At 40.7% G+C, this 18,725-nt stretch overlaps 1 protein-coding gene across 5 annotated transcripts in view; it reads right to left on the bottom strand.

Annotated features, from left to right (window-relative positions):
- The window catches only part of Hr3 (nuclear hormone receptor 3 ROR-beta), a 108,027-nt gene that overhangs the window by 73,296 nt on the left and 16,006 nt on the right, over window positions 1–18,725 (bottom strand). Inside the window, exon 1 of one of the 5 annotated variants that reach the window (XM_077404814.1) lies at window positions 15,717–18,567. The exons of 1 other annotated variant lie outside the window; for it this stretch is intronic. In XM_077404814.1, coding sequence (XP_077260940.1) covers window positions 15,717–15,921 — 205 coding nt within the window. In that variant the 5' untranslated portion in view covers window positions 15,922–18,567. Of the gene's footprint in view, window positions 1–15,716; window positions 18,568–18,725 lie in introns of those variants that run through there. 3 more of the 5 variants (XM_077404813.1, XM_077404815.1, XM_077404825.1) reach the window with 3 other exon arrangements.

Genomic DNA, 18,725 nt, shown 5'->3' with positions numbered 1-18,725 from the left:
GGGTGTGAGGGAGGAGGAAAGGAGGGAATGCGCGTTGCGAGTAAGGAAACTCTCACGACGGAAGAGAAGAATGGGGTGGCAGGGTGAGAAAGGAAGAGCGGAAGGTAGAGGGCTTTTAGATAAGTCGAGACTGAAGAGATGCGAGAGAGGAAAAGAGTAGTAGGGTTGGTGCTGTAAACAGGATCGCGTTGGGGTAGGTCGAGCCGCGGCCCGTGCTCCCTTCGATATTTTCCGGAGTCTTCCGCACGGACGCGGACGATGCTCCGATCGTAAGGAATCCTCCCTTCGATGTTAACCGTCCTGATTACAAAGGGTGAACAGAACGTTCACAATAAAAATATAATATGCTTTTGAGATGGGGTTTCAGCTTGAGAAGTTCTGATGCATGCATATGCTATGCATTACATCATTGCAATATGATGTCATAAAAGGAAAAAGGTTATTATATAGGGGAGTTATAGATTCTAATGCGGATACCAATTTATAAATTCTGATGCTATTTTCGATCGTGATAAACTTTTATCTAATTTTTAGATATTACAGATATTTGGACGATTTAAATATTTCCATATTTATGTATGCTATATATATTTACAATTTTTTTTATAAGAATGACTCGTTATAGAGGATTACATCTCTAATTGATCTGGAAGAAGATTATTTCCATCAAATTATTGATTATGCAATCTGCTTAGGGCGTGTTAATACAATCAAACCATCGGAGACTCTTTAAATCCATTGGTACAAACCCTCGTTTAAAACACGACGTTTTTTTAACCCGACGTCCTGATTATGTCAGCTCTTCGTTGCGTGCTAATAAATATAATAAACGATGATTTCATAACGATCCCTTCGTAAATGTAACACATATATGTGACAAAAGGGTGGAGGGGAAAATGGAGAGGAGGTTAAAAGCGTTTACTTTCTGTCTACGAGCAGCGAGGCCGGTTACAGGATGGCGCACGCACTCACCGTGCCACGATCGATCCTAGAAGCGATCGATCGATAGGGATGCCGTCGTCGTCGTCGCCGCCGCAACGAGGCAGGCGTTACTCGCTTAACGGAAAGACATCGTCGTCATCTGGGCCGTCCACCGTTGAGGCTAATCGTGAATCCTGATCCCGTAGCCGGAGCGCCGCGATCCGAATTAACGTTTGGCTATCGGGAACTGAACGCTGATGAGAATTTCAAGAAGCTATCGGTGATTTATGCGAATGAAGATTGAACTAGCAGCCTCAGACATTTAAACTTGAACGCGTCGTCGTTTTGGTTTTGGACGCAGATTACACCTTGAGCTTTCCATCAAAGAAAATTGCAAACTTTATTCTTTGAAGCTATGTCTTTCGTCGTGTCGTTTTAAGCTTGAAAATATTTCTTGTTATCTTCTCATATATTAAGAAGTATAGGTGTCAAAATATGAAATAATAACGAAAATTAATTACTTGAAGTTATAATTTATAATGAAGAGAATTGCTTGGAGTAGTTTCATTATCTTCCGTAGTTAGAGCAGAAGAGTTGAAATTTAATTAATAACTTCTTAACATTTAAATATAAAGTTAATATAATGAATAATATAATAAAATAAATTAAGATTAATACAGTAATTAAAAAGATTGCTGATAAACTTGACTGAAACGTGGAATATTTTTAACAAGCGCCGTCTATATAATGAATCGCACACTGAGATATATGGCGAAGAGAAGAAGAAATGCAATAACGAGCGTCGATGGGTTTTTTTGAGACATAAATTGATAATGTAGATCCTAATGATAAAAAAAATCTAATAATTGCCATAGCTCTAAATAAATTGCAATCGTCGTTTCAACGTCTCTTCTTTGAATTTGCTGATGACCTTTTTACTTAAAATTCTTCATTCTATCATCTTTCTTGTCTCAATAAGTATTCTATTTCTCATTCCTCTCTTTCTTAAATAATCGCTTTAGGTACAGTTCCTTTATTCTCACATTCATTTACGTAGTTTTGTACTCATATATATTTTCATATTTCCACAAAATTACCTTCGTATTTTTGTACTTTGTCCAATTATACCAGATATCAAGTTAAATTTTAATATTTTAAATTTAGTGTTGCATGGCATTGTTATATCGGGGTTTTTTAGGCGTAACCCACCTAGTTCCTTAGAACTGAAAAATATAGAGAACCTTTTCCCGATGATCATATAAAAAGCATCCGCGACACTCGATATCGCACCGTTAGGTCGTTCACTCCCTCCCGCACTCAAGCTCATTGTCGTTTCGCGCATTATTCCAGATGACGGCTTCTCCGCAGGTACGTGGGAAGATGCGGCGCGATCGAATCGATCGGCCCGAACTGGAAGAGGGTTCCTATTATCTGGTCGTGAAAAAAAATGAACCGGAATTCTTAAAATTTGATATATAAAAAAAATCGAACCGATATTGTGCGCGGGACGGAAGAGCTGTCGATTGTGTTCAGATTCGGCGATCGTTCGGATTACAAATTATCTCGCACTTCGGGGCACACGGAAATATTTATATGTAACGTTGCGAATGCATGAATTTCGCGGATAATAGAGCTCCATGTTAAGCACATTTCTGAGAAAAATTAGATTAATATGTAATTATTGTAGCTAGGTTTAACATGCGCAAATATTCCGTAAAACATTAAAGTGGCTGCTATAACTCCCATTTTCATTTTGATACTTTTTCTTCTGTACTCATTAGGAAGACACATAATAAAAAATGCAGTTAAAGACGTCATTTATGAATCATAACGCAATTGCATTTATATTATTATAATTTAAACATAGCGTTGGAAAGTTAATTTTCGCGACCGAGAAATAATGACTGCATATGAGTAATTCATGTAATAATGATAAAAAAAAAATAAGTCGTGCCATTCTTTTCTCAACCTCGTTAAAAACTTTTTGAATGTGACAAGTGAATGGGTCAACGAAGAATAATACAATATTGCAACAATGTACTGTTATACGGACGACGGTACTGCTGTTAATGCGATCGAATTCTTACAGTTCCACCGGCTACATGGGCGTGGAGTCGTGCGGGTTTGGCAGAAGACTTGTGACGCAATCGTCTACCGGTTATCTCGTCTGTGATGGAAACGACAAATTACAGTTATTTACGCGCATCCACTGTCAATGACCCAATGCTGCTTGAAACCGGACACAAAAGAGTGACGAATCGAACGGCCGAGGACGTTGCGGTTCCGAGTCGAGACTGTGAATTGAGAATTTTATCAGCATTCACGTGAATCATGTAAAATCCTGTTATTGTAACATCGCATATTAATTCTCCTTTGAAATATTTAAATAACTTGCGAGATAGGGCGGTAATCATTATTATTACTATTATTATATAATATAATTATTCATGTAATAATTAGTAATTAATATTATTGGCGAGTTAGTTATTTTGTGAGTTGGTTTAATTAAATAACTGCAGCATTTGTAATTGAAGGGAATAAATGCGGGCATATAGTCTCTTAAAGTTATTTATCGGCGCTCTTTGAAGTTATATATATAGATCAGTTAAAAATTATATTAAATGTACTGTAAATAAACAGGATAAAAATAATCATTTATAGAGACGAGTCTCAATTTTCATAAGAATATGTTATACCTGCTTTCTTCATTTACTTCTTTAATTAATGCGGTTAAGTTGAGATGATACAGCAACACACTTATTAAATTATAATTATTAGAAAGGCATAATTAAATGTTGCCGAGAGCCATGTTATTTTATCTTAAAAGCAGATTAAAGGATATTTATGCATCTTAGTTATACGGAAAATTAACAAAGTTTAAAACTCCTAAATAAAATGTTTACCAACTCGAAACTTATTCAGAAAGAAAATTGACTCGGTGAAGCGCGAGAGCAGAAAAACGGGGGGGGGGGAGGTTGGCTGTCGACTTCATCGTATCAATAATAACTTACACTCTCCTTCGTGACCAGCCTAGATATCACGATGTGGCTTACGTCCCGCTTGGAGTAGCAACCCCCTGGTGTCGTTGCGATACCCCCAGTGTAAACATAATGCAACCGAGGCGCAACGTGACACACGAGGGTGGTGGGATCTCGTGTTCTTCATTGCGATCGAGGTGGAGAAAGGTAGGGGTGGTCGAGGGAGTTTTTTTTTTGTTTCGCTTTTTCTCCACGCGAGAGGGAAGAAGGCGAGGCGACGCGACGAGGCGAGTCGGGGCAACGCGATCGATAGGCTTGTACGCGTTATACATATACGTGCGATCGATGCGGGCCTAGGCTCTCCGCAAGAGCGAAGGATGTGTTGTGTGTGTGTGTGTGTGTGTGTGTGTTTGTGTATGTGTGTGTGTGTGTGTGTGTAGGTATGTAGGTAGGTAAGTAGGTAGGTAGATAGGTAGTAGGTAGGCACAGTAGGTTGGTAGACCACGCTGAAAGCGCGCAGGGATGTACCGTTAGAGTACGCTTCACCCACCACCGACCTACTGCGTGCGAGAACTTTTGCGACGCCATTGTCATTCTCATCGTCGTGAACCCGCCCGCCGAAAACCAGCCGCGGAATCGCCCGCGTCTTGCGCGATGGCGCAATTGCGCCGTGAAAGTACCGCAAATTTGCGACGCGATGCTGCTGGAATAGAGCCGAAGGAAACTTTCCGCTCTGGGACCAAGTTGTTGCCCGATAACGTTTACGCGACTTCTGTTAGTTGCATTAGTAAATTAACCACGTTTGTTTATGCACGGCAGATTGATTCAGATTTTGGGATATGAACTCTTTCTAAGAATCAAAATTATAAAATAATTACGAAATAACGTATCGCACCCTGGGAAAATTAAATTGAATTTATTTTTCCTCTCTCCGAAAAATTGTACCTATATTTTTTAGTTGCGATAGTATTCTTCTTGGGGTGCGATATATATTGGCAAGAAGTAGTAAATATAAAAGTTAAAGTCAGCGATAAAAAGAAATAATACTTGACGGTTATTGAAGGGTAAACTAACAGGAACGATGTATTTTGCACTTCAATGACTTATTTAATAAAAAGTTATGACAGACAATGGCCTCCCATTAAATTCTCGTAAACATACATTTTGAACTCATCAAAGTAACATTTTTTCCCGTACGTTTCTCAGCAAATATTCAATTTCCATTTCCGTCGAGCTTTTGTCGCTGCCAAACGGTAGAATCACACCGGCAGCGCGCCGCCGTATAAAGTTTAATCGTATATATAGGAAATACAGGAACTCGTTTCGCGCGAGAATTATTTTCCGTGTCTACTCGCGAATTATTGGAGCGCAGTAACCATGCTCGTTGAAAAACCCGTCAGATCGAACTCGCGCGCGATATTCCCAAGGTCGAAAGTCTCGCGAGCCGCGCGCCGCGTTTTCTTCGGCAAAGCGACTCCGGTAAGCCGGCGAATCGTAACTGGCGAACGGCGTAATGTAACCGCGCCGAAATCGGGCGTGCGCACGCGGTTGCACGAGAGTAGGTTTGCTTTCTCATTTTGGGTTCATCGCGCTCTTTCGGCGGGACCCGCAGCGAGTTGTGACTGAGCGCGAGTTTGTAAGGTGAAATTTCCAGCGGCGGACTCCGTCGTAAATTACGTTACGACAACGAGGCGGCGTTTGACAAGCGGTCCCCTCGAATACCGTTGCGCCAACCGGGTCCGCGCCCGCCTTTCGCGCAGCGCGAAGTGAATTCGAAATATTGATCCTTCGTTTTTTTTTTTTCTACGTCTCTCGTGTTCGTCCTATTAGAGAGCGAAAGTTGATATTGATAAAATCTTCGTAAGCGCGCGGCAGCGGCCATACATTATCATTTTAGTATATTTATTTGCAATTGAGATGTATTTGTGTATACAATTTAAACTGAAATCGAAATCTTTGACGTTTGCAATTTGCTCTTGAGCTTTTTCTTATATACTGTTTATATAAAATAAATTCACGCGCATTCTTTAATCTTTCTCATTTCAATATTACCTTAATTCGTATTAGGATAAAATCTCGGTAGTGCTTTTCCGCTAATTTCGCGAACTGGGAATGATCCGTTTCCGACGAAAACGAGAAGGAGAAGGTGAGAGAAAGAGACGGAGAAAAAGGTGGTATATATTTAGGCGAGTTGGACCAGTGCCAAGCTCATCAACGAAAATGAAATCTGGGCCTTTCTCTCTCTCTCCTTCTCTTTCGCTCCGAGTCACTCTCAGCTGCTAAAACGCCGACGACTGATTCGTGATACACGCGTACAAAATTTTATTTCGTCGACTTCGCTTTGGGTCCTGTGCAATGAAGTTGTATAAAAGAAAATGATTCAAATGATAAGTAAAGATAGGTAAGGACTATGCAATCAAAGATCCGCGAAGTAAAGATATGCAACGTCTATGTTTTATAAAATAAAATTGCCTAAAATTTGTATATACGATAGGAGAATTTTGTAAAGTTAATTAATCGTATCATTGTTTTTTAAGATTAAAAAATCATGATCTAAAATTACAAATCTATATAATGTGTGCGGAGTAAAAGTATTATGGGTTCAACACTCTTTAAAACTATAAATCTGATATTTAAAAAAATGTAAAACGATCATTGTATAATAAAATGTATGCTATGTAGAATCTATAAATCTGTAAAAAAAAGCCTGTCTTTATCGTGGCAAATTATCTGATGGTGAATTTACACTTGATGGAAAAAACAGATTCTTAGAAAACGGTGGCTCAACTGATTTACAACCGCACGCTCTCGGCAGTCCAATTTACCTGACACGGAACGACTTCGATAAATGTGATTCTAATAAACGGCGTTCTACTGTGCAAGCCGCGATAAATATTCCGCCGCGGGTTTGCGCGACATTTCAATCACCCTTTATTATGGTGTCGATGCACACCCGGGGCTTAGCTGGTGGCTATCGCGGTAGCGCAAACTCGGCTGTCGAAGAAGGCGCGAGAGAGCGCGCAAAGGGAGAGAAACGTCTATCGGGCTAGAGCCTCGCCTCGCCTCGCTTTCCCCGCCCGCGGCACCAAAATCGTTTCCGGACCTGGGTCGGGGTCCAGGTCTGACCATAACCCGCTCGCGGGTCCATTTTTGTCAGTCAGGCCCTTCTCGCTCTCTCATGAGTTGCGCAACTTGCGTGCGAAAAAAAAAGTAGGCGTAATACCCTCGTGTAGAATTATCGAAGAAATTATACGATGTACCTACGAATTGTAATAATTTTAATACTAATTAATAACTATAAAGTTTCCTCCTGTAATCAACACTTACAAAACAGTCGCTATATTATTACAAATATATATCTAATAACCGCTTTTCTTTTCAAAATAACAAGTAAATGATTATATTAAAACTTAGTATATGTTGTACTAAAAAGAGTAAAAGGTATCGACGCTTTAAAATGAAATGAGGTTTTAACTTCTCGTTAATAGAGGAAATAATAACAAAGTACCCCGTCATTTTATTTTGACGTATAAAAAATAAAAGCCAAGCACGGAATGTGTGTTTCGGAACAAGTTTTCAAGTCGCGTCAAAACATTTCAAAATTTGATTGCGTAGAAGAGCGACTAGATCAGTCAACGTCGTCCCGATACCTCGAGAGATCGGCGCTGCCGATCACCCGATATTTCTGCCTAGGCACACTTCACCCTCGCCGATCTGCGAGTTGATCGTTTTCACAACGATCCCATCTAGCATAAATCTATCTGCGATTATTGCGCAAACCCTCGATAGCTCACCGACACGGCTGCACTTTATCGTTCCCCGATCTATTTTCAAACGCCGCCGGCTAAGCCGGCGGGTGTGCTCCGACACTGTGTATGTATGTGTATATGTACATACATATATATATATATGTATATATATATGTGTATATACATATATATACATATTATGCCTTGGACACGTATCTTTTCTACCGTAACACATTGCTTAACCCCTTCCGAGCCGCATAATAATGGGCTCTCCTGTTTTACGAGTTCTAACTAATATATATCACATATATATATCGCTGCGTTCATTTATAGATAATTTGAATTTCCGATACAGTTTTTTGCTGCATCGTGGTGCTCATATATTTGCCGATCGTCTAATCCGTTAATATAATAAGTTATTCAGAGATCATTGCATTCGTAGACTGTTCACATCGTCAATTCCTCATTTTACAACCTGTTTTATAGATTTTTGAATTTGTCATGTAATTTATCAGGCCGTGTACTGAATAATATCACTCATCTGGTAAAGTACGAGTATACTCACCGCAAGGTGGTCGTCAAGTATGCGCGTAGAATGAAAGCAATATGGTCTTACCTGAAATCAAAATACAAGTGTCAATATACATAGAGAAGAGAGAGAGAGAGAGAGAGAGAGAGAGAGAGAGAGAGAGAGAGAATTGAGAATGATATTTATTAAATAGAATAATGTCTAAGACAAATTGATTTTATAAGAAATTTTAATAAAAAAAGAAATTAAACAATAAGTAATTTTCATACTTTAAGTATCTTTAAATTTATTATATTATTATATTAACATAATAAAATATTAACCTAATTAGAGTTAATTAGATTAATTATTTACTGGCGAAGTAAATGTTAGTGTATTTAATAATTTTGTAGGTTAAACCAAACAAGACGCATGATTTTAATATAATAACGCACTTTCTAGTTTCCTCTTACGTTGCTTTAAAGTTAGATAAGATTTTTGACTGGCTGCTCTCCATGGATAATCGAACTTTTAAATAGCCTGAAGGGGCGAAACGTAACCACGTCGAGTTTACGTGCCCGGTGTCAGGAGTTGTTAGCTCGCACAGGATATCGGGATGACACTGTACTAATTGGTTCTTCTTGCAAAAGATCGCGTAACGATCCATGAACGCGGATTATTGTAACATTCAATCGATCACCAACAAACAAAATGTTACTGAAAATACGTGCCGTATCGAATCGAAATAACCACAACCTCGTTTAACTAGAAACGCACCGGAACCGTTTGCAGTCAGCAGTGTGTTTGCACTTGAAATTACTGAGAGCGCATTGTTCGGGACTCGTCGCCGATGAGTCCCAAACGTACAGTCGAGTGACGCTAAACGTGACAATCGATGTATCGCGAAGATAAATACTCGTTGTTTCAATCGCCTAAGGGCCTGAGCAGCAGTATAGCTGATTTATAATTTGAAGACAAAGTTTCATGCTTTAAATCTTTGTTTTTAATGGATGCTTGATCAATCCTGTCTTATTCTCAAGTCTTAAGCCCATTCTACAATAGCCGTAAAGTATCCATTAAGACGTAAGCAGTAATATAAGCTATTGACTAATGGGATTTTTACAATCCAAGAATGATCGGCTGTAAGTAGTTGGTCAATTTTTACTGCTTACGTCTTAAAACATACTTTTACGGCTATTGTAGAATGGGCTTTAAACTTGTGTATAAAATGTCACTATATATGTATATGTAAGATTTGAGACACAAAAAAAACAGTATTGTGCGTTACTAAAAACAAACATTTAAATCATAAAACATTGTCTTAAAATTATAAGTCAGCTATTCTGCTCAAGCCCTAAGGAATAAGCCACCTGAAATAAATGTTTTCTAAAGCCTTTGTGTCCACGATACTAGAAATTAATGACGCTCCGAGATCTCGGACGGAGAAAAAATTTGACCAATATCATGTTTAAACAATTCGGCAATTGACCAATGCGATTGGTTAATTAATTCTTCGTCGAGATCTCGGAGTGCCCAAGATAAAAGTAAAAAACTAGTTATATTTATATACAAACTACACGCCATTTCTGATATCGAGCTGATATTTATTTAGATTTAACGACACTTCTTGTTCTGATGCGGCTCTTGCCTCTTTTCGGAGAGCAATATGGAGATTTAACGACACGATTGAAGTGCCTTTTGTGGTTTTTTCGCGAATGGCGTCGGCCGCCGCCGCGGCCGCGTTGCGCGATTTTCCGAAGCGGAACCGCGCCGCGCGAGGATTCGACGTATCGTCCGCCATCTCGTCTCTCTCGCGCGCGCTCGCGAGGAGCGATCGTTGTCGGTGAGGAGCTGTGTCGCAATCGGAAGTTCCGTCTCTCGCAATCGGCGGTGCGTCGGGCGTCGTTCCGATTCGACGCACTCGCGCGAGTAGCGAACGGCTTGCCGCGCGGTTCGGCGAGCGAGAATAACGTGTTCGTCCGAGCGCTTGCGTTCCGCTTCTCCACCGCCGAGGTCCATGTTCGTCCGCGCGAATAATCGTAACCGCGTTTTACACGTTTCCTCTTTCTTCTCTCACAATCAGTTCGATTGTCTTGGACGTGGATACACCGCCGGATTGACCGATGCGCAAGGTGGAAATATTTACTTTTTAAAAATTTTTGTTACATATGTTTATCAAGTTTTTTTTTATATTGCTAATCAAAAGAAATATTTATTGACTTATTCGTACTTCATTGTCGTGTGTTAGTTTTGTATCGTATAATATTTGTTTTCAATTCGGTCTTTAACCGACTTTTACCTAACAGTATATTTTGATAGCATACTTTCTTTGTAAACTTTTTGAATTTTTGCAATATCTTCAAAATTGAAGAAAATATAGTACACGAAAATGTGCGTGACGTCATAATGTTGTTGCGAAATCTTTTGAAGTTGCCGTCATCAAAGAAACTTTAGAAAGCTATAACTTTCTCAAATTTGGGTTTTTTTTTTAATTCAAAAAGTACTAAAAATCGGCTTAGATTCTCTACATTAATTATGGATACCGCTTAATAAAAAAATTTTACTTGAGAACCCAATTGAAATCGTTATATTACATTGGAAGATTAAATAATATATATGTCACATTTATATCATCATACATATGTATACGTATATGATATTCATCATACGAAGTCTCCTTGTATTACCATATTTTGCAGATTTCTCGCAACGGATATGGTGTCCGTAGGGTCCGCAGCCCGCAGCTCCTCCGCGGCCGCTGCGTCGGTAAGGACGAATGTCGGCGATAAATTCACGGCAATAAGTCGTCAAACGCGACGCAGTCGATACTGTTCGCGAGAATCGCGCGGAGTGATCGAGTGCGCGATTGGTCCGTCCGAGCGCTGGCAGTCGAGTCGAGTCGCGTCGGGCCGAGTCGGGCAGAGCCGAACGTAGCCGAAGCCGACGCGCGACCGGCCTTGCAAGGCTGCAGGTCGTTGAACCCTTGGCCTACTGCCGTCGCGCGCGCCACGTAACGCGCGTACGCGCGCGAACGGGGATGCCGTCGAACGAACGTTCCGGGGGAAGAAAAAGGACGAGCGGACGCGCGGGCTGCGACTTGAAGACCGTCGGCGAGGGCTGGAAGAGCCACGCGCCCGACGACGTATTTGTGGCGGTGAGTTTTCTTCGCCCTCGACAGTGGCAAATTTTCCTTTTAACGATTCAGAGACGGGTGAAATTAAAAAAAGCCTTTGAGAACTTCTGCCAGCGATGTAGGTAGGAGTAAGTCAAAGGAAACACGTGTTATCTTCTGGTTCGTGATATTTTTTAAGAAGATTGCGAGATCTAAAAGTACGTGGAATTAAAACTTGCGAGACTTATTCTGATTATTATAAGAACTTAAATTGCAAAATGCCAAAGCTTCTACGTCTGCTTTCATTTTCTAAACCAGACGAAAATGGAGAGTTAAGAAAGAAAATATATTATATAAAATTGCTTACGTATGAAATCTTATTTATACTTATTTTTTTCTTTTGATTTTTGAGGAGGAAAAAGTTGGAAAGTTTGAAACTTTTTATTATTGGTAGATGAATAAGCGATCAAGATTTTTTTGTGTTATTCAAAAAAGAAATGCGAGGTTTTAAATGATAATAAAAAATATATTTTTCACGTGTCTAAAAAATAATCTTGACACTAATTTTACACGAAGAAGTCGAGACCATGCCGCTTGCGATTTACGTAATGCGGGGCTTCGCTGCCGGACATATTATTGCCGCGTAAAGTTTCGATTAAGCTCGTTAAAGACACAAATCTCACGCGACAGACGAACATGCTGGGTTAACAGACGTGATTGATTAAAATATTTTAAAAAATTAAAGAAAAAATTATGTCGTACATTAAAATTTCATCACGTATAATTTATGTACGATTGAGAGTGATTTAATATCTAATTTATTACATACAGAAATGATTTGTTGAAATTAAAAATTGAAGAATTCGAGAACACACACCAAATGACAGCAGTTTTTTTTAATTTCCCTGATTGCGATTAAATAATTGCGATGCTCATCTAATTCAGCAAATATTCTAAAATGGCACTTTACATCTTAAAAACTTTTTAATTAATTAGAATCTGAAGATGTATTTTCTCATTAAAAATGCAAAAGAAAAAATGTTTAACAATATCTCTTTTACACAGATTGAAAAAAAATGTTTACTTAATTAAAATGTGCATTTACACATTTTTTATTAGATTGTCTTACAATTAAATTCTTATATTTTTTAATTATAAAATACGTTGCATGACGTAAATTGATTTCTTGGAAAAAAGAATACGTGAGCACAAAATTTGCGATAAAAAATAAAGGATAACTATTTTTCAAAAAATATTAATAATAACGGCAAAAATCCAAATCTGACAATAACGACAAGAGTCTGTCGTGCTACCGCCAGGTTCAAATCGCATCATTCTCGCAATCAGTCACGTTAACGGAGCCGGTCGATGCGGTGCACAGTTGAGGCTAACAATAATAATAACGATAATGGCAACTCCGTCGGGGAATGCGCTGGGTAGTTCTCCCGGACACGAACGGTAAAACGACAAGGAGCTCGACCTCCTAACCCCTAGACCTGCGGGACGCGCTCGCGCACGCGATCACGTTTTCTCGTAGCTCGCCTTTTCCGTTACGCGGTAATTTTACGCGCTGTGCGCGCGCGCGCGCGCGCGCGATTAAAACGGCGCTTTTAACGCGCGAGAAACGGTAGCGCGAACCTTATTGTTGTTGTATAATCGTCATGACTATACTAGGAAAAATTACCCATCGGGTAACCGGTATTCACGCCCTTACCGCCTCAACTTTTCTTTCGAGCTTTCCGATGTGTCTAATTATTGTTGAGGCAAACGCCGCGTGTGATAACGAGCTTTCATCATAAGCGTCATCTTAAAAGTGATCGCGCTCTTCCTCGATCGCGGATCTCGATTAATGACGCCTGTTAAGCCGAACGGCAAGTTTACTCGCGTTTGATGGCACTGATTAAATGGACGGTAATTTTCTCCGCGTCCTGATCATCTTCGGATAATTGCCAGGCTGTTGGTAATAATTATAGTCAGAGACTTTCCGACTATTGACATGTTATTATTGGCCGGATTCAGCAACACTATATTAACTGTAATTTTACCGACTACTCATTTCCTTGATGTACATCGTATAACGCTGGCTATAATCTAGACGGAGAAAAAAAGTTTAGCTACCGCTAAATGACGTTGGCAGAAGTATCTCTGTGTCACGTAAAATCCACGCGTCTAACGACTACATTGACGTGCAGCTACGTCATATAAAATCAATGCGTTGCCGACTATTGACGTACTAATGCGTCATATAAGACGGGCTGGCGATATTGATGTAACGCTGTAGTACGACTCTTTATCCGTTATATTTTAATATTAACTCCACAACGCCGATTATTTACATCAACATCCTACAGACAGACGCTTAAACGTCTTCAGACATAAAACGTAGCGGTAAATGCTATATGAATTCAACCGTCGAATATAGTTTTATGAGTCTTATCAAGAAAGTGTTGATTACTTTTAAATGTCTGATAGATATGGAAATTTTGTTTGCATTAAACTGTATGCATATTTAGCGTTTTAAATGTAATTACATATAACATATTTCGAAATTTTAGAAATGTTTTCTGAAATATTTTCTAAGATTTTGAAATACATAAATATGGATTTGTTTAAATGTATATATTAATTGCATGATAAAGAACATTGTAAGCAACTGATATACGTATAATATTTTATCCGCACCTATTAAAAGGAATATCTCTCCAGCTTTCGCTAACCATTACTTTTGTAGTCCATGGAAAATGAGTAGAAACCGGATATGATATTCTAATAACAGTCTAAAATATATATGAAGAAAATCAATAGTTTGCATCCAGTCTCAATATAGAACTATTGAACATTTTACATGGTTGTAATAGCTTTTCCCGTCGGCAGTAGTGCTTTTAAAGGAAGATAATAAAACTTCACTTATTTTAAGTTTTAAATATCCGAGAATTTGACAATATTTATACGGAAAGAACTCAGCGTTACTTTGTCGTAACTGCTTGTAATTATTATTAAAGCTGTATTCCGATATCCATTGTCATCGCGGTGCTTATAGATTTTATAATGCACACGTTAAAGATTTTTAGCAACTGGCAGTGAATATCAAAGTACAGCCTAAATTATTCTTATAAATGTGAATGCATAAAATTAATATTATTATAGTTTACTAATTCAAATTTTAATAATTGTATAACGCTCACACGTCTTATGCGCGCATAAGTCGCATTCTTATTTTAACAAAAATTATAAAAGTCAAAATCGCGTCGATTTCGATAAGAAGCTCATTTCTTTTTCAACCACTCTTCCATCTGGTAATTCTCGATATCTAGGCGATCCAAAAATATAGGACGAAGATATTATAGGACGAACAATATATTAAAGCGAAAAAAGATCACGTCTCGATGCCTCCTTGCATAACTAAGTTGAATTTTCCCATCGGGCCACCTCCATCTTTTCGTATATCCGTGTCCATCAAATTACCCTCTCCTCGCCCGCGAGGGTACTTTCCAACGAGCGCGACGAGGATGACGAGAGAGGCACGTGGGGGCTACTCGTGCAGCGGCGAAGTAACGGTGTCCGGTAACCGCGTCAGAGCCGGTGCTAGCGGTACTCGCCGGCGTTCCGTTACTCGACCGACAGATCCGCTAACGCGACTCGCGCTCTCTCCTTCTCGCTCGTTGCGCACGCTGCTCCGTCACCGCCGCCGTCATCGCCGCCGCCGCGCCGCAGCCGACACACGACTCCGTCCCCCGTCATCCGAGCGAGTACCGGCGCATCGCGAGAGCCGCTCCGTCTCGCCGCGCGATTCGCGTGCTGCTGGCGGAGTAATGGCCCGGCGTTTACGCCAACGCGATTACGCGATTACGCGAGCGAGATCGTGGATCCGATCGTGGAGCCGTTCTTCACACGGTATGCAAACGATTTTAGAAGACAGCTCGAAATACGGGACATTTGGCCGACATATAAGTAATAGAAGATTAGCACGTTTGCCCACGAAATGTTTGATATATGATTGCTTTGAGAAAGATTGGTCCTTTTTCCGCGAAGATTTGAGCTAAGCTTTCACAATCGAAAATTAACTAATACAATTTAACATTGCGAATTGAGATGTATCGCCGAAATAATATAGATATACATCGGAGTTAACACACACGTATCTAAAAAATATTATATAAAAAGTTTCTTAACTTTTCTTTTATGCTTTCAACATTTGTTTTTGTGCGTTTTGATAAAAAGCGTATATGATAAAATAACATTTCTAATTCTTGAACACTATTATTATTTTTAATAATTTGCATTCTCTCTTTTTTGCTGTAGTTATTTCTAATGCAAATTAAAATTGCTTGATTTTTCGATTCTCTACAATTTATCAATAACAAAAAAAATGAACTACTGCAGACATTAAAATCAAAGAAAATCTCGCACGATTCTTCTTATTCATTGTCAGTATGTCAGTGTCATACCTGTTCCCGTGATCGGTGGAGATGTTAGCTGTGAACTGCTTATATCTGGAGGTTGTTGCGTTTGCTGTTGCTGTTGCTGCTGCTGTTGCTGCTGCTGCTGCGGCTGCGACTGCTGTGGTGGTTGTTGTTGTTGCTGCTGCTGCTGCTGCTGCTGTTGCGGACTATTCGCATGCACGCTACCCGGACTCGCTGCGCTTTCAGCCATTTTTTTCCCGCGGATATTTGCTTTCAGTAAAAATACCTTAATACGAGTTATGGCATCTCTACGTATGATGACTGTCGAAGACAGCGTCGTTGTTGTTGCGTTTCGTTGAGGCCAGCGACGAGATGAGGATGAATGAATCGGACAGTCAGTTTGAATAGAGTCAGTCACTTTCGAGATTACTCGAGTACTCGCTTTGGACTTCTATCCCATTATACTCTCTCGTATATACGTAAATATTTATGTGCAGATTATTGCGGGATTTATTTGCATTTCTTCGTCGGGATCATTGTCTCTCGGCGTTTAAAGAGAAAACGTCTTTAAAGCATCTTCCTTCGTGAAGCGCGCGATATTTCCTTCTTACTCTTAATCTCTTGTTGTTTTTCGTTGACTGGTTGCTTTATATTGATAATATTTATCTATTTCGTTACGTTCACTTAGATCGTCATTACTGGCTCGTATCGATACGCTTTTGCAATACGTTGACACAACGCGCCGATATCGGAAAGAATATCGAGCTCGGTGCATTTGCTTCTGATCGATTTTTCGCCATGTGCGATCCAACATTTGTTTCGGTTCATTTTCGTAGGATGCAAGCGACCAGGTTTGTCGGCTCAAAAAGGGACGTGGAAGTGATGACGAGGAATCAAAGAGGCAATTTTTAAAGGATTGTTTATTATCGCCGTGCACACTAAAATCTCTTGGTCAACGGTTTTTAGTTTAAGACATTAAAGGAAGAAGCGTCATTTATATGCTTATGAATGAAGCGAGTGACTTTTTTGATGCGTTCGAAAGTGGGAGAAGTCGAGTCGTAGGTTGGACCGAAAAGCTATGAGAGCAACAAAAACAAACATCAGGGTAGAAAGTGTAGAAAGAGGGGTAGTTGGAACGGCCTCGAGTGGCAGCCCGTCGAGTCGATAGGTCAGTGGGTCTCGTTCGGAGAGGGTCGCTTCGATTCAACCACGCGTTTCCTCGCGCGCAGCCTCGAAACATAGCGAGGGAGCGTGGCGGTCGTAGTCCTTAGACCCGGTGCGAGTTCGATCTGTCCGACCGTGTGGATAAGGAAGTGCAGACACTATCGCCGAAACGCGAAAGAAATACTTTGAAGCCTACTTCGAGCTGTCGGCAGCGATCGATCGTTCGTAAATATAACGATTCTGTATTTGTGTTGACATCGATTTTATATTACGTAACGTTTGTAATCGATTTTAATGATTACATTCCTTTGCGAAGTCGCGTAGCCGAAATACAGCGCATGGGGCATCGGCTGGTCTCTATTGTGAGTTACGGACAGGCAATACTTAAAGAAGATGAACGCACGAGGACAGTTTCACACTTCACTTTCATTCATAAGCTGTTTATTGCTCAATTATTTGTGACGACTATGACGAACTAACACGAGTGACGTTTTCTCAAAAATTGCTAGAATTGGGAATCGTTTGATCTACGCTATTAAAGGTGAATCGAGAAAGATCGAAGAGAACGGATAGCGGCTCAAAGAAGAAGCTCGTGATTTCGTGCGATCCGTTAATCGGCAGATGTTTGAAGATCCATTGTTGGATCATGGTCATCGCGCGGTTTGGTTTTCACTGAGATCATCAGATTTGGCGAGCGTCGGATCGTCGATCGGCTTGAGCGAAGGGCAACGAAGTGTGCGAGGCGGTGCTCGCGACCTTCGACGATTAATTCGACGGCTGCGGTCGATATCTCGCCACCACCGCGACAGCTAGCCTCGCACGCAATAAGATACTTTTAGCACTCGCGACGAAATGCTGCCATCGGTCGTCGATGGCTATCCGTGCCGCGATACGCTTTCCCTTCGTCGATTTCGTCGATCACTGACATTCTGGACCAACTCACCACACTGCCGGGGACACCCACATCGCGAATCACTCGTACTCCTCGTTCGTTGCGTCCAGATATCATCGACGGTATATACGATTGTCTTCCTCGGGAATGCTTTACCCCCGTTGATCGTCGACGGGGACCATCTTCTGTCAGTTTAAAGCGTTTTCTCGTGTCAGATGTCAAAGTGTCCAGGTCTGCTTGATCATCGAAGTTGAGGTCGGAAGAAATAAGCTGATGCACTCGAACGTTTTCGAAGATAATCCCCGCGGGAAAGCACGATAGGCTCCGGGATTTTGTTCGAGCGCCTCGTGGTTTCACATCGTGCTCGCCCGTGTCGTGATCGCCGATGATGGAAGCGGAGGGCTCCGCAGCTCTCGTCGCGAAGGAAGGCACGTTACTTTTTTTCCTCGCTGGCAATGTGAACAAATATCGCGCGCGCGATGAGTAACCTCGCGTGCTCCCGGAGTTAGATTTCGTCGAGGAGGAGACTTTTCAGGTCCTCGCGTCCCGGGCTCAACCTTCCCTTCTTCCTGCCTTCCTTTCGTTTCGGCGCTATGCACTTTACGGGGCACCAGTGGCTCCTGCTTGCACCGACCACCACCAGATGGCATCCGGGAACTTGACTCGCCCCCGAGCAACCCCGTTGCGCCCCCGGAGCCCTCGCCACCGCCACCCCGCCCGGGTTACGCTAGCTATAGGCGAGGGGAGTTTTAAACCCTGCGTAATATTTATGACGAGGTGGAAGGGCTCTTTCCTCACGCTGAGATCATTATTTATGTTGTGATGTATAGTCCGAAAGGGAGATAAGCAAAAGGGATGAAGTAATATAAGAAGGCTTAATAGCAACGTAAGTGAATAAAAATTGTTGGTAATGATGATGTAATAGTGTCTTACCCCAGACATGTGTATAATGAATTTTTTCATGAAAATTAATATCTTATTACCTTATATATTATTAT

Source organism: Temnothorax americanus, unplaced genomic scaffold, assembly GCF_048541705.1.
Source record: "Temnothorax americanus isolate GAGA-0224 unplaced genomic scaffold, ASM4854170v1 Scaffold2, whole genome shotgun sequence".
NCBI classification, from domain to species: Eukaryota; Metazoa; Arthropoda; class Insecta; order Hymenoptera; family Formicidae; genus Temnothorax; species Temnothorax americanus.
Note: the sequence above shows the minus strand (reverse complement) of the source record. Positions and strands in the feature narration are given on the sequence as shown.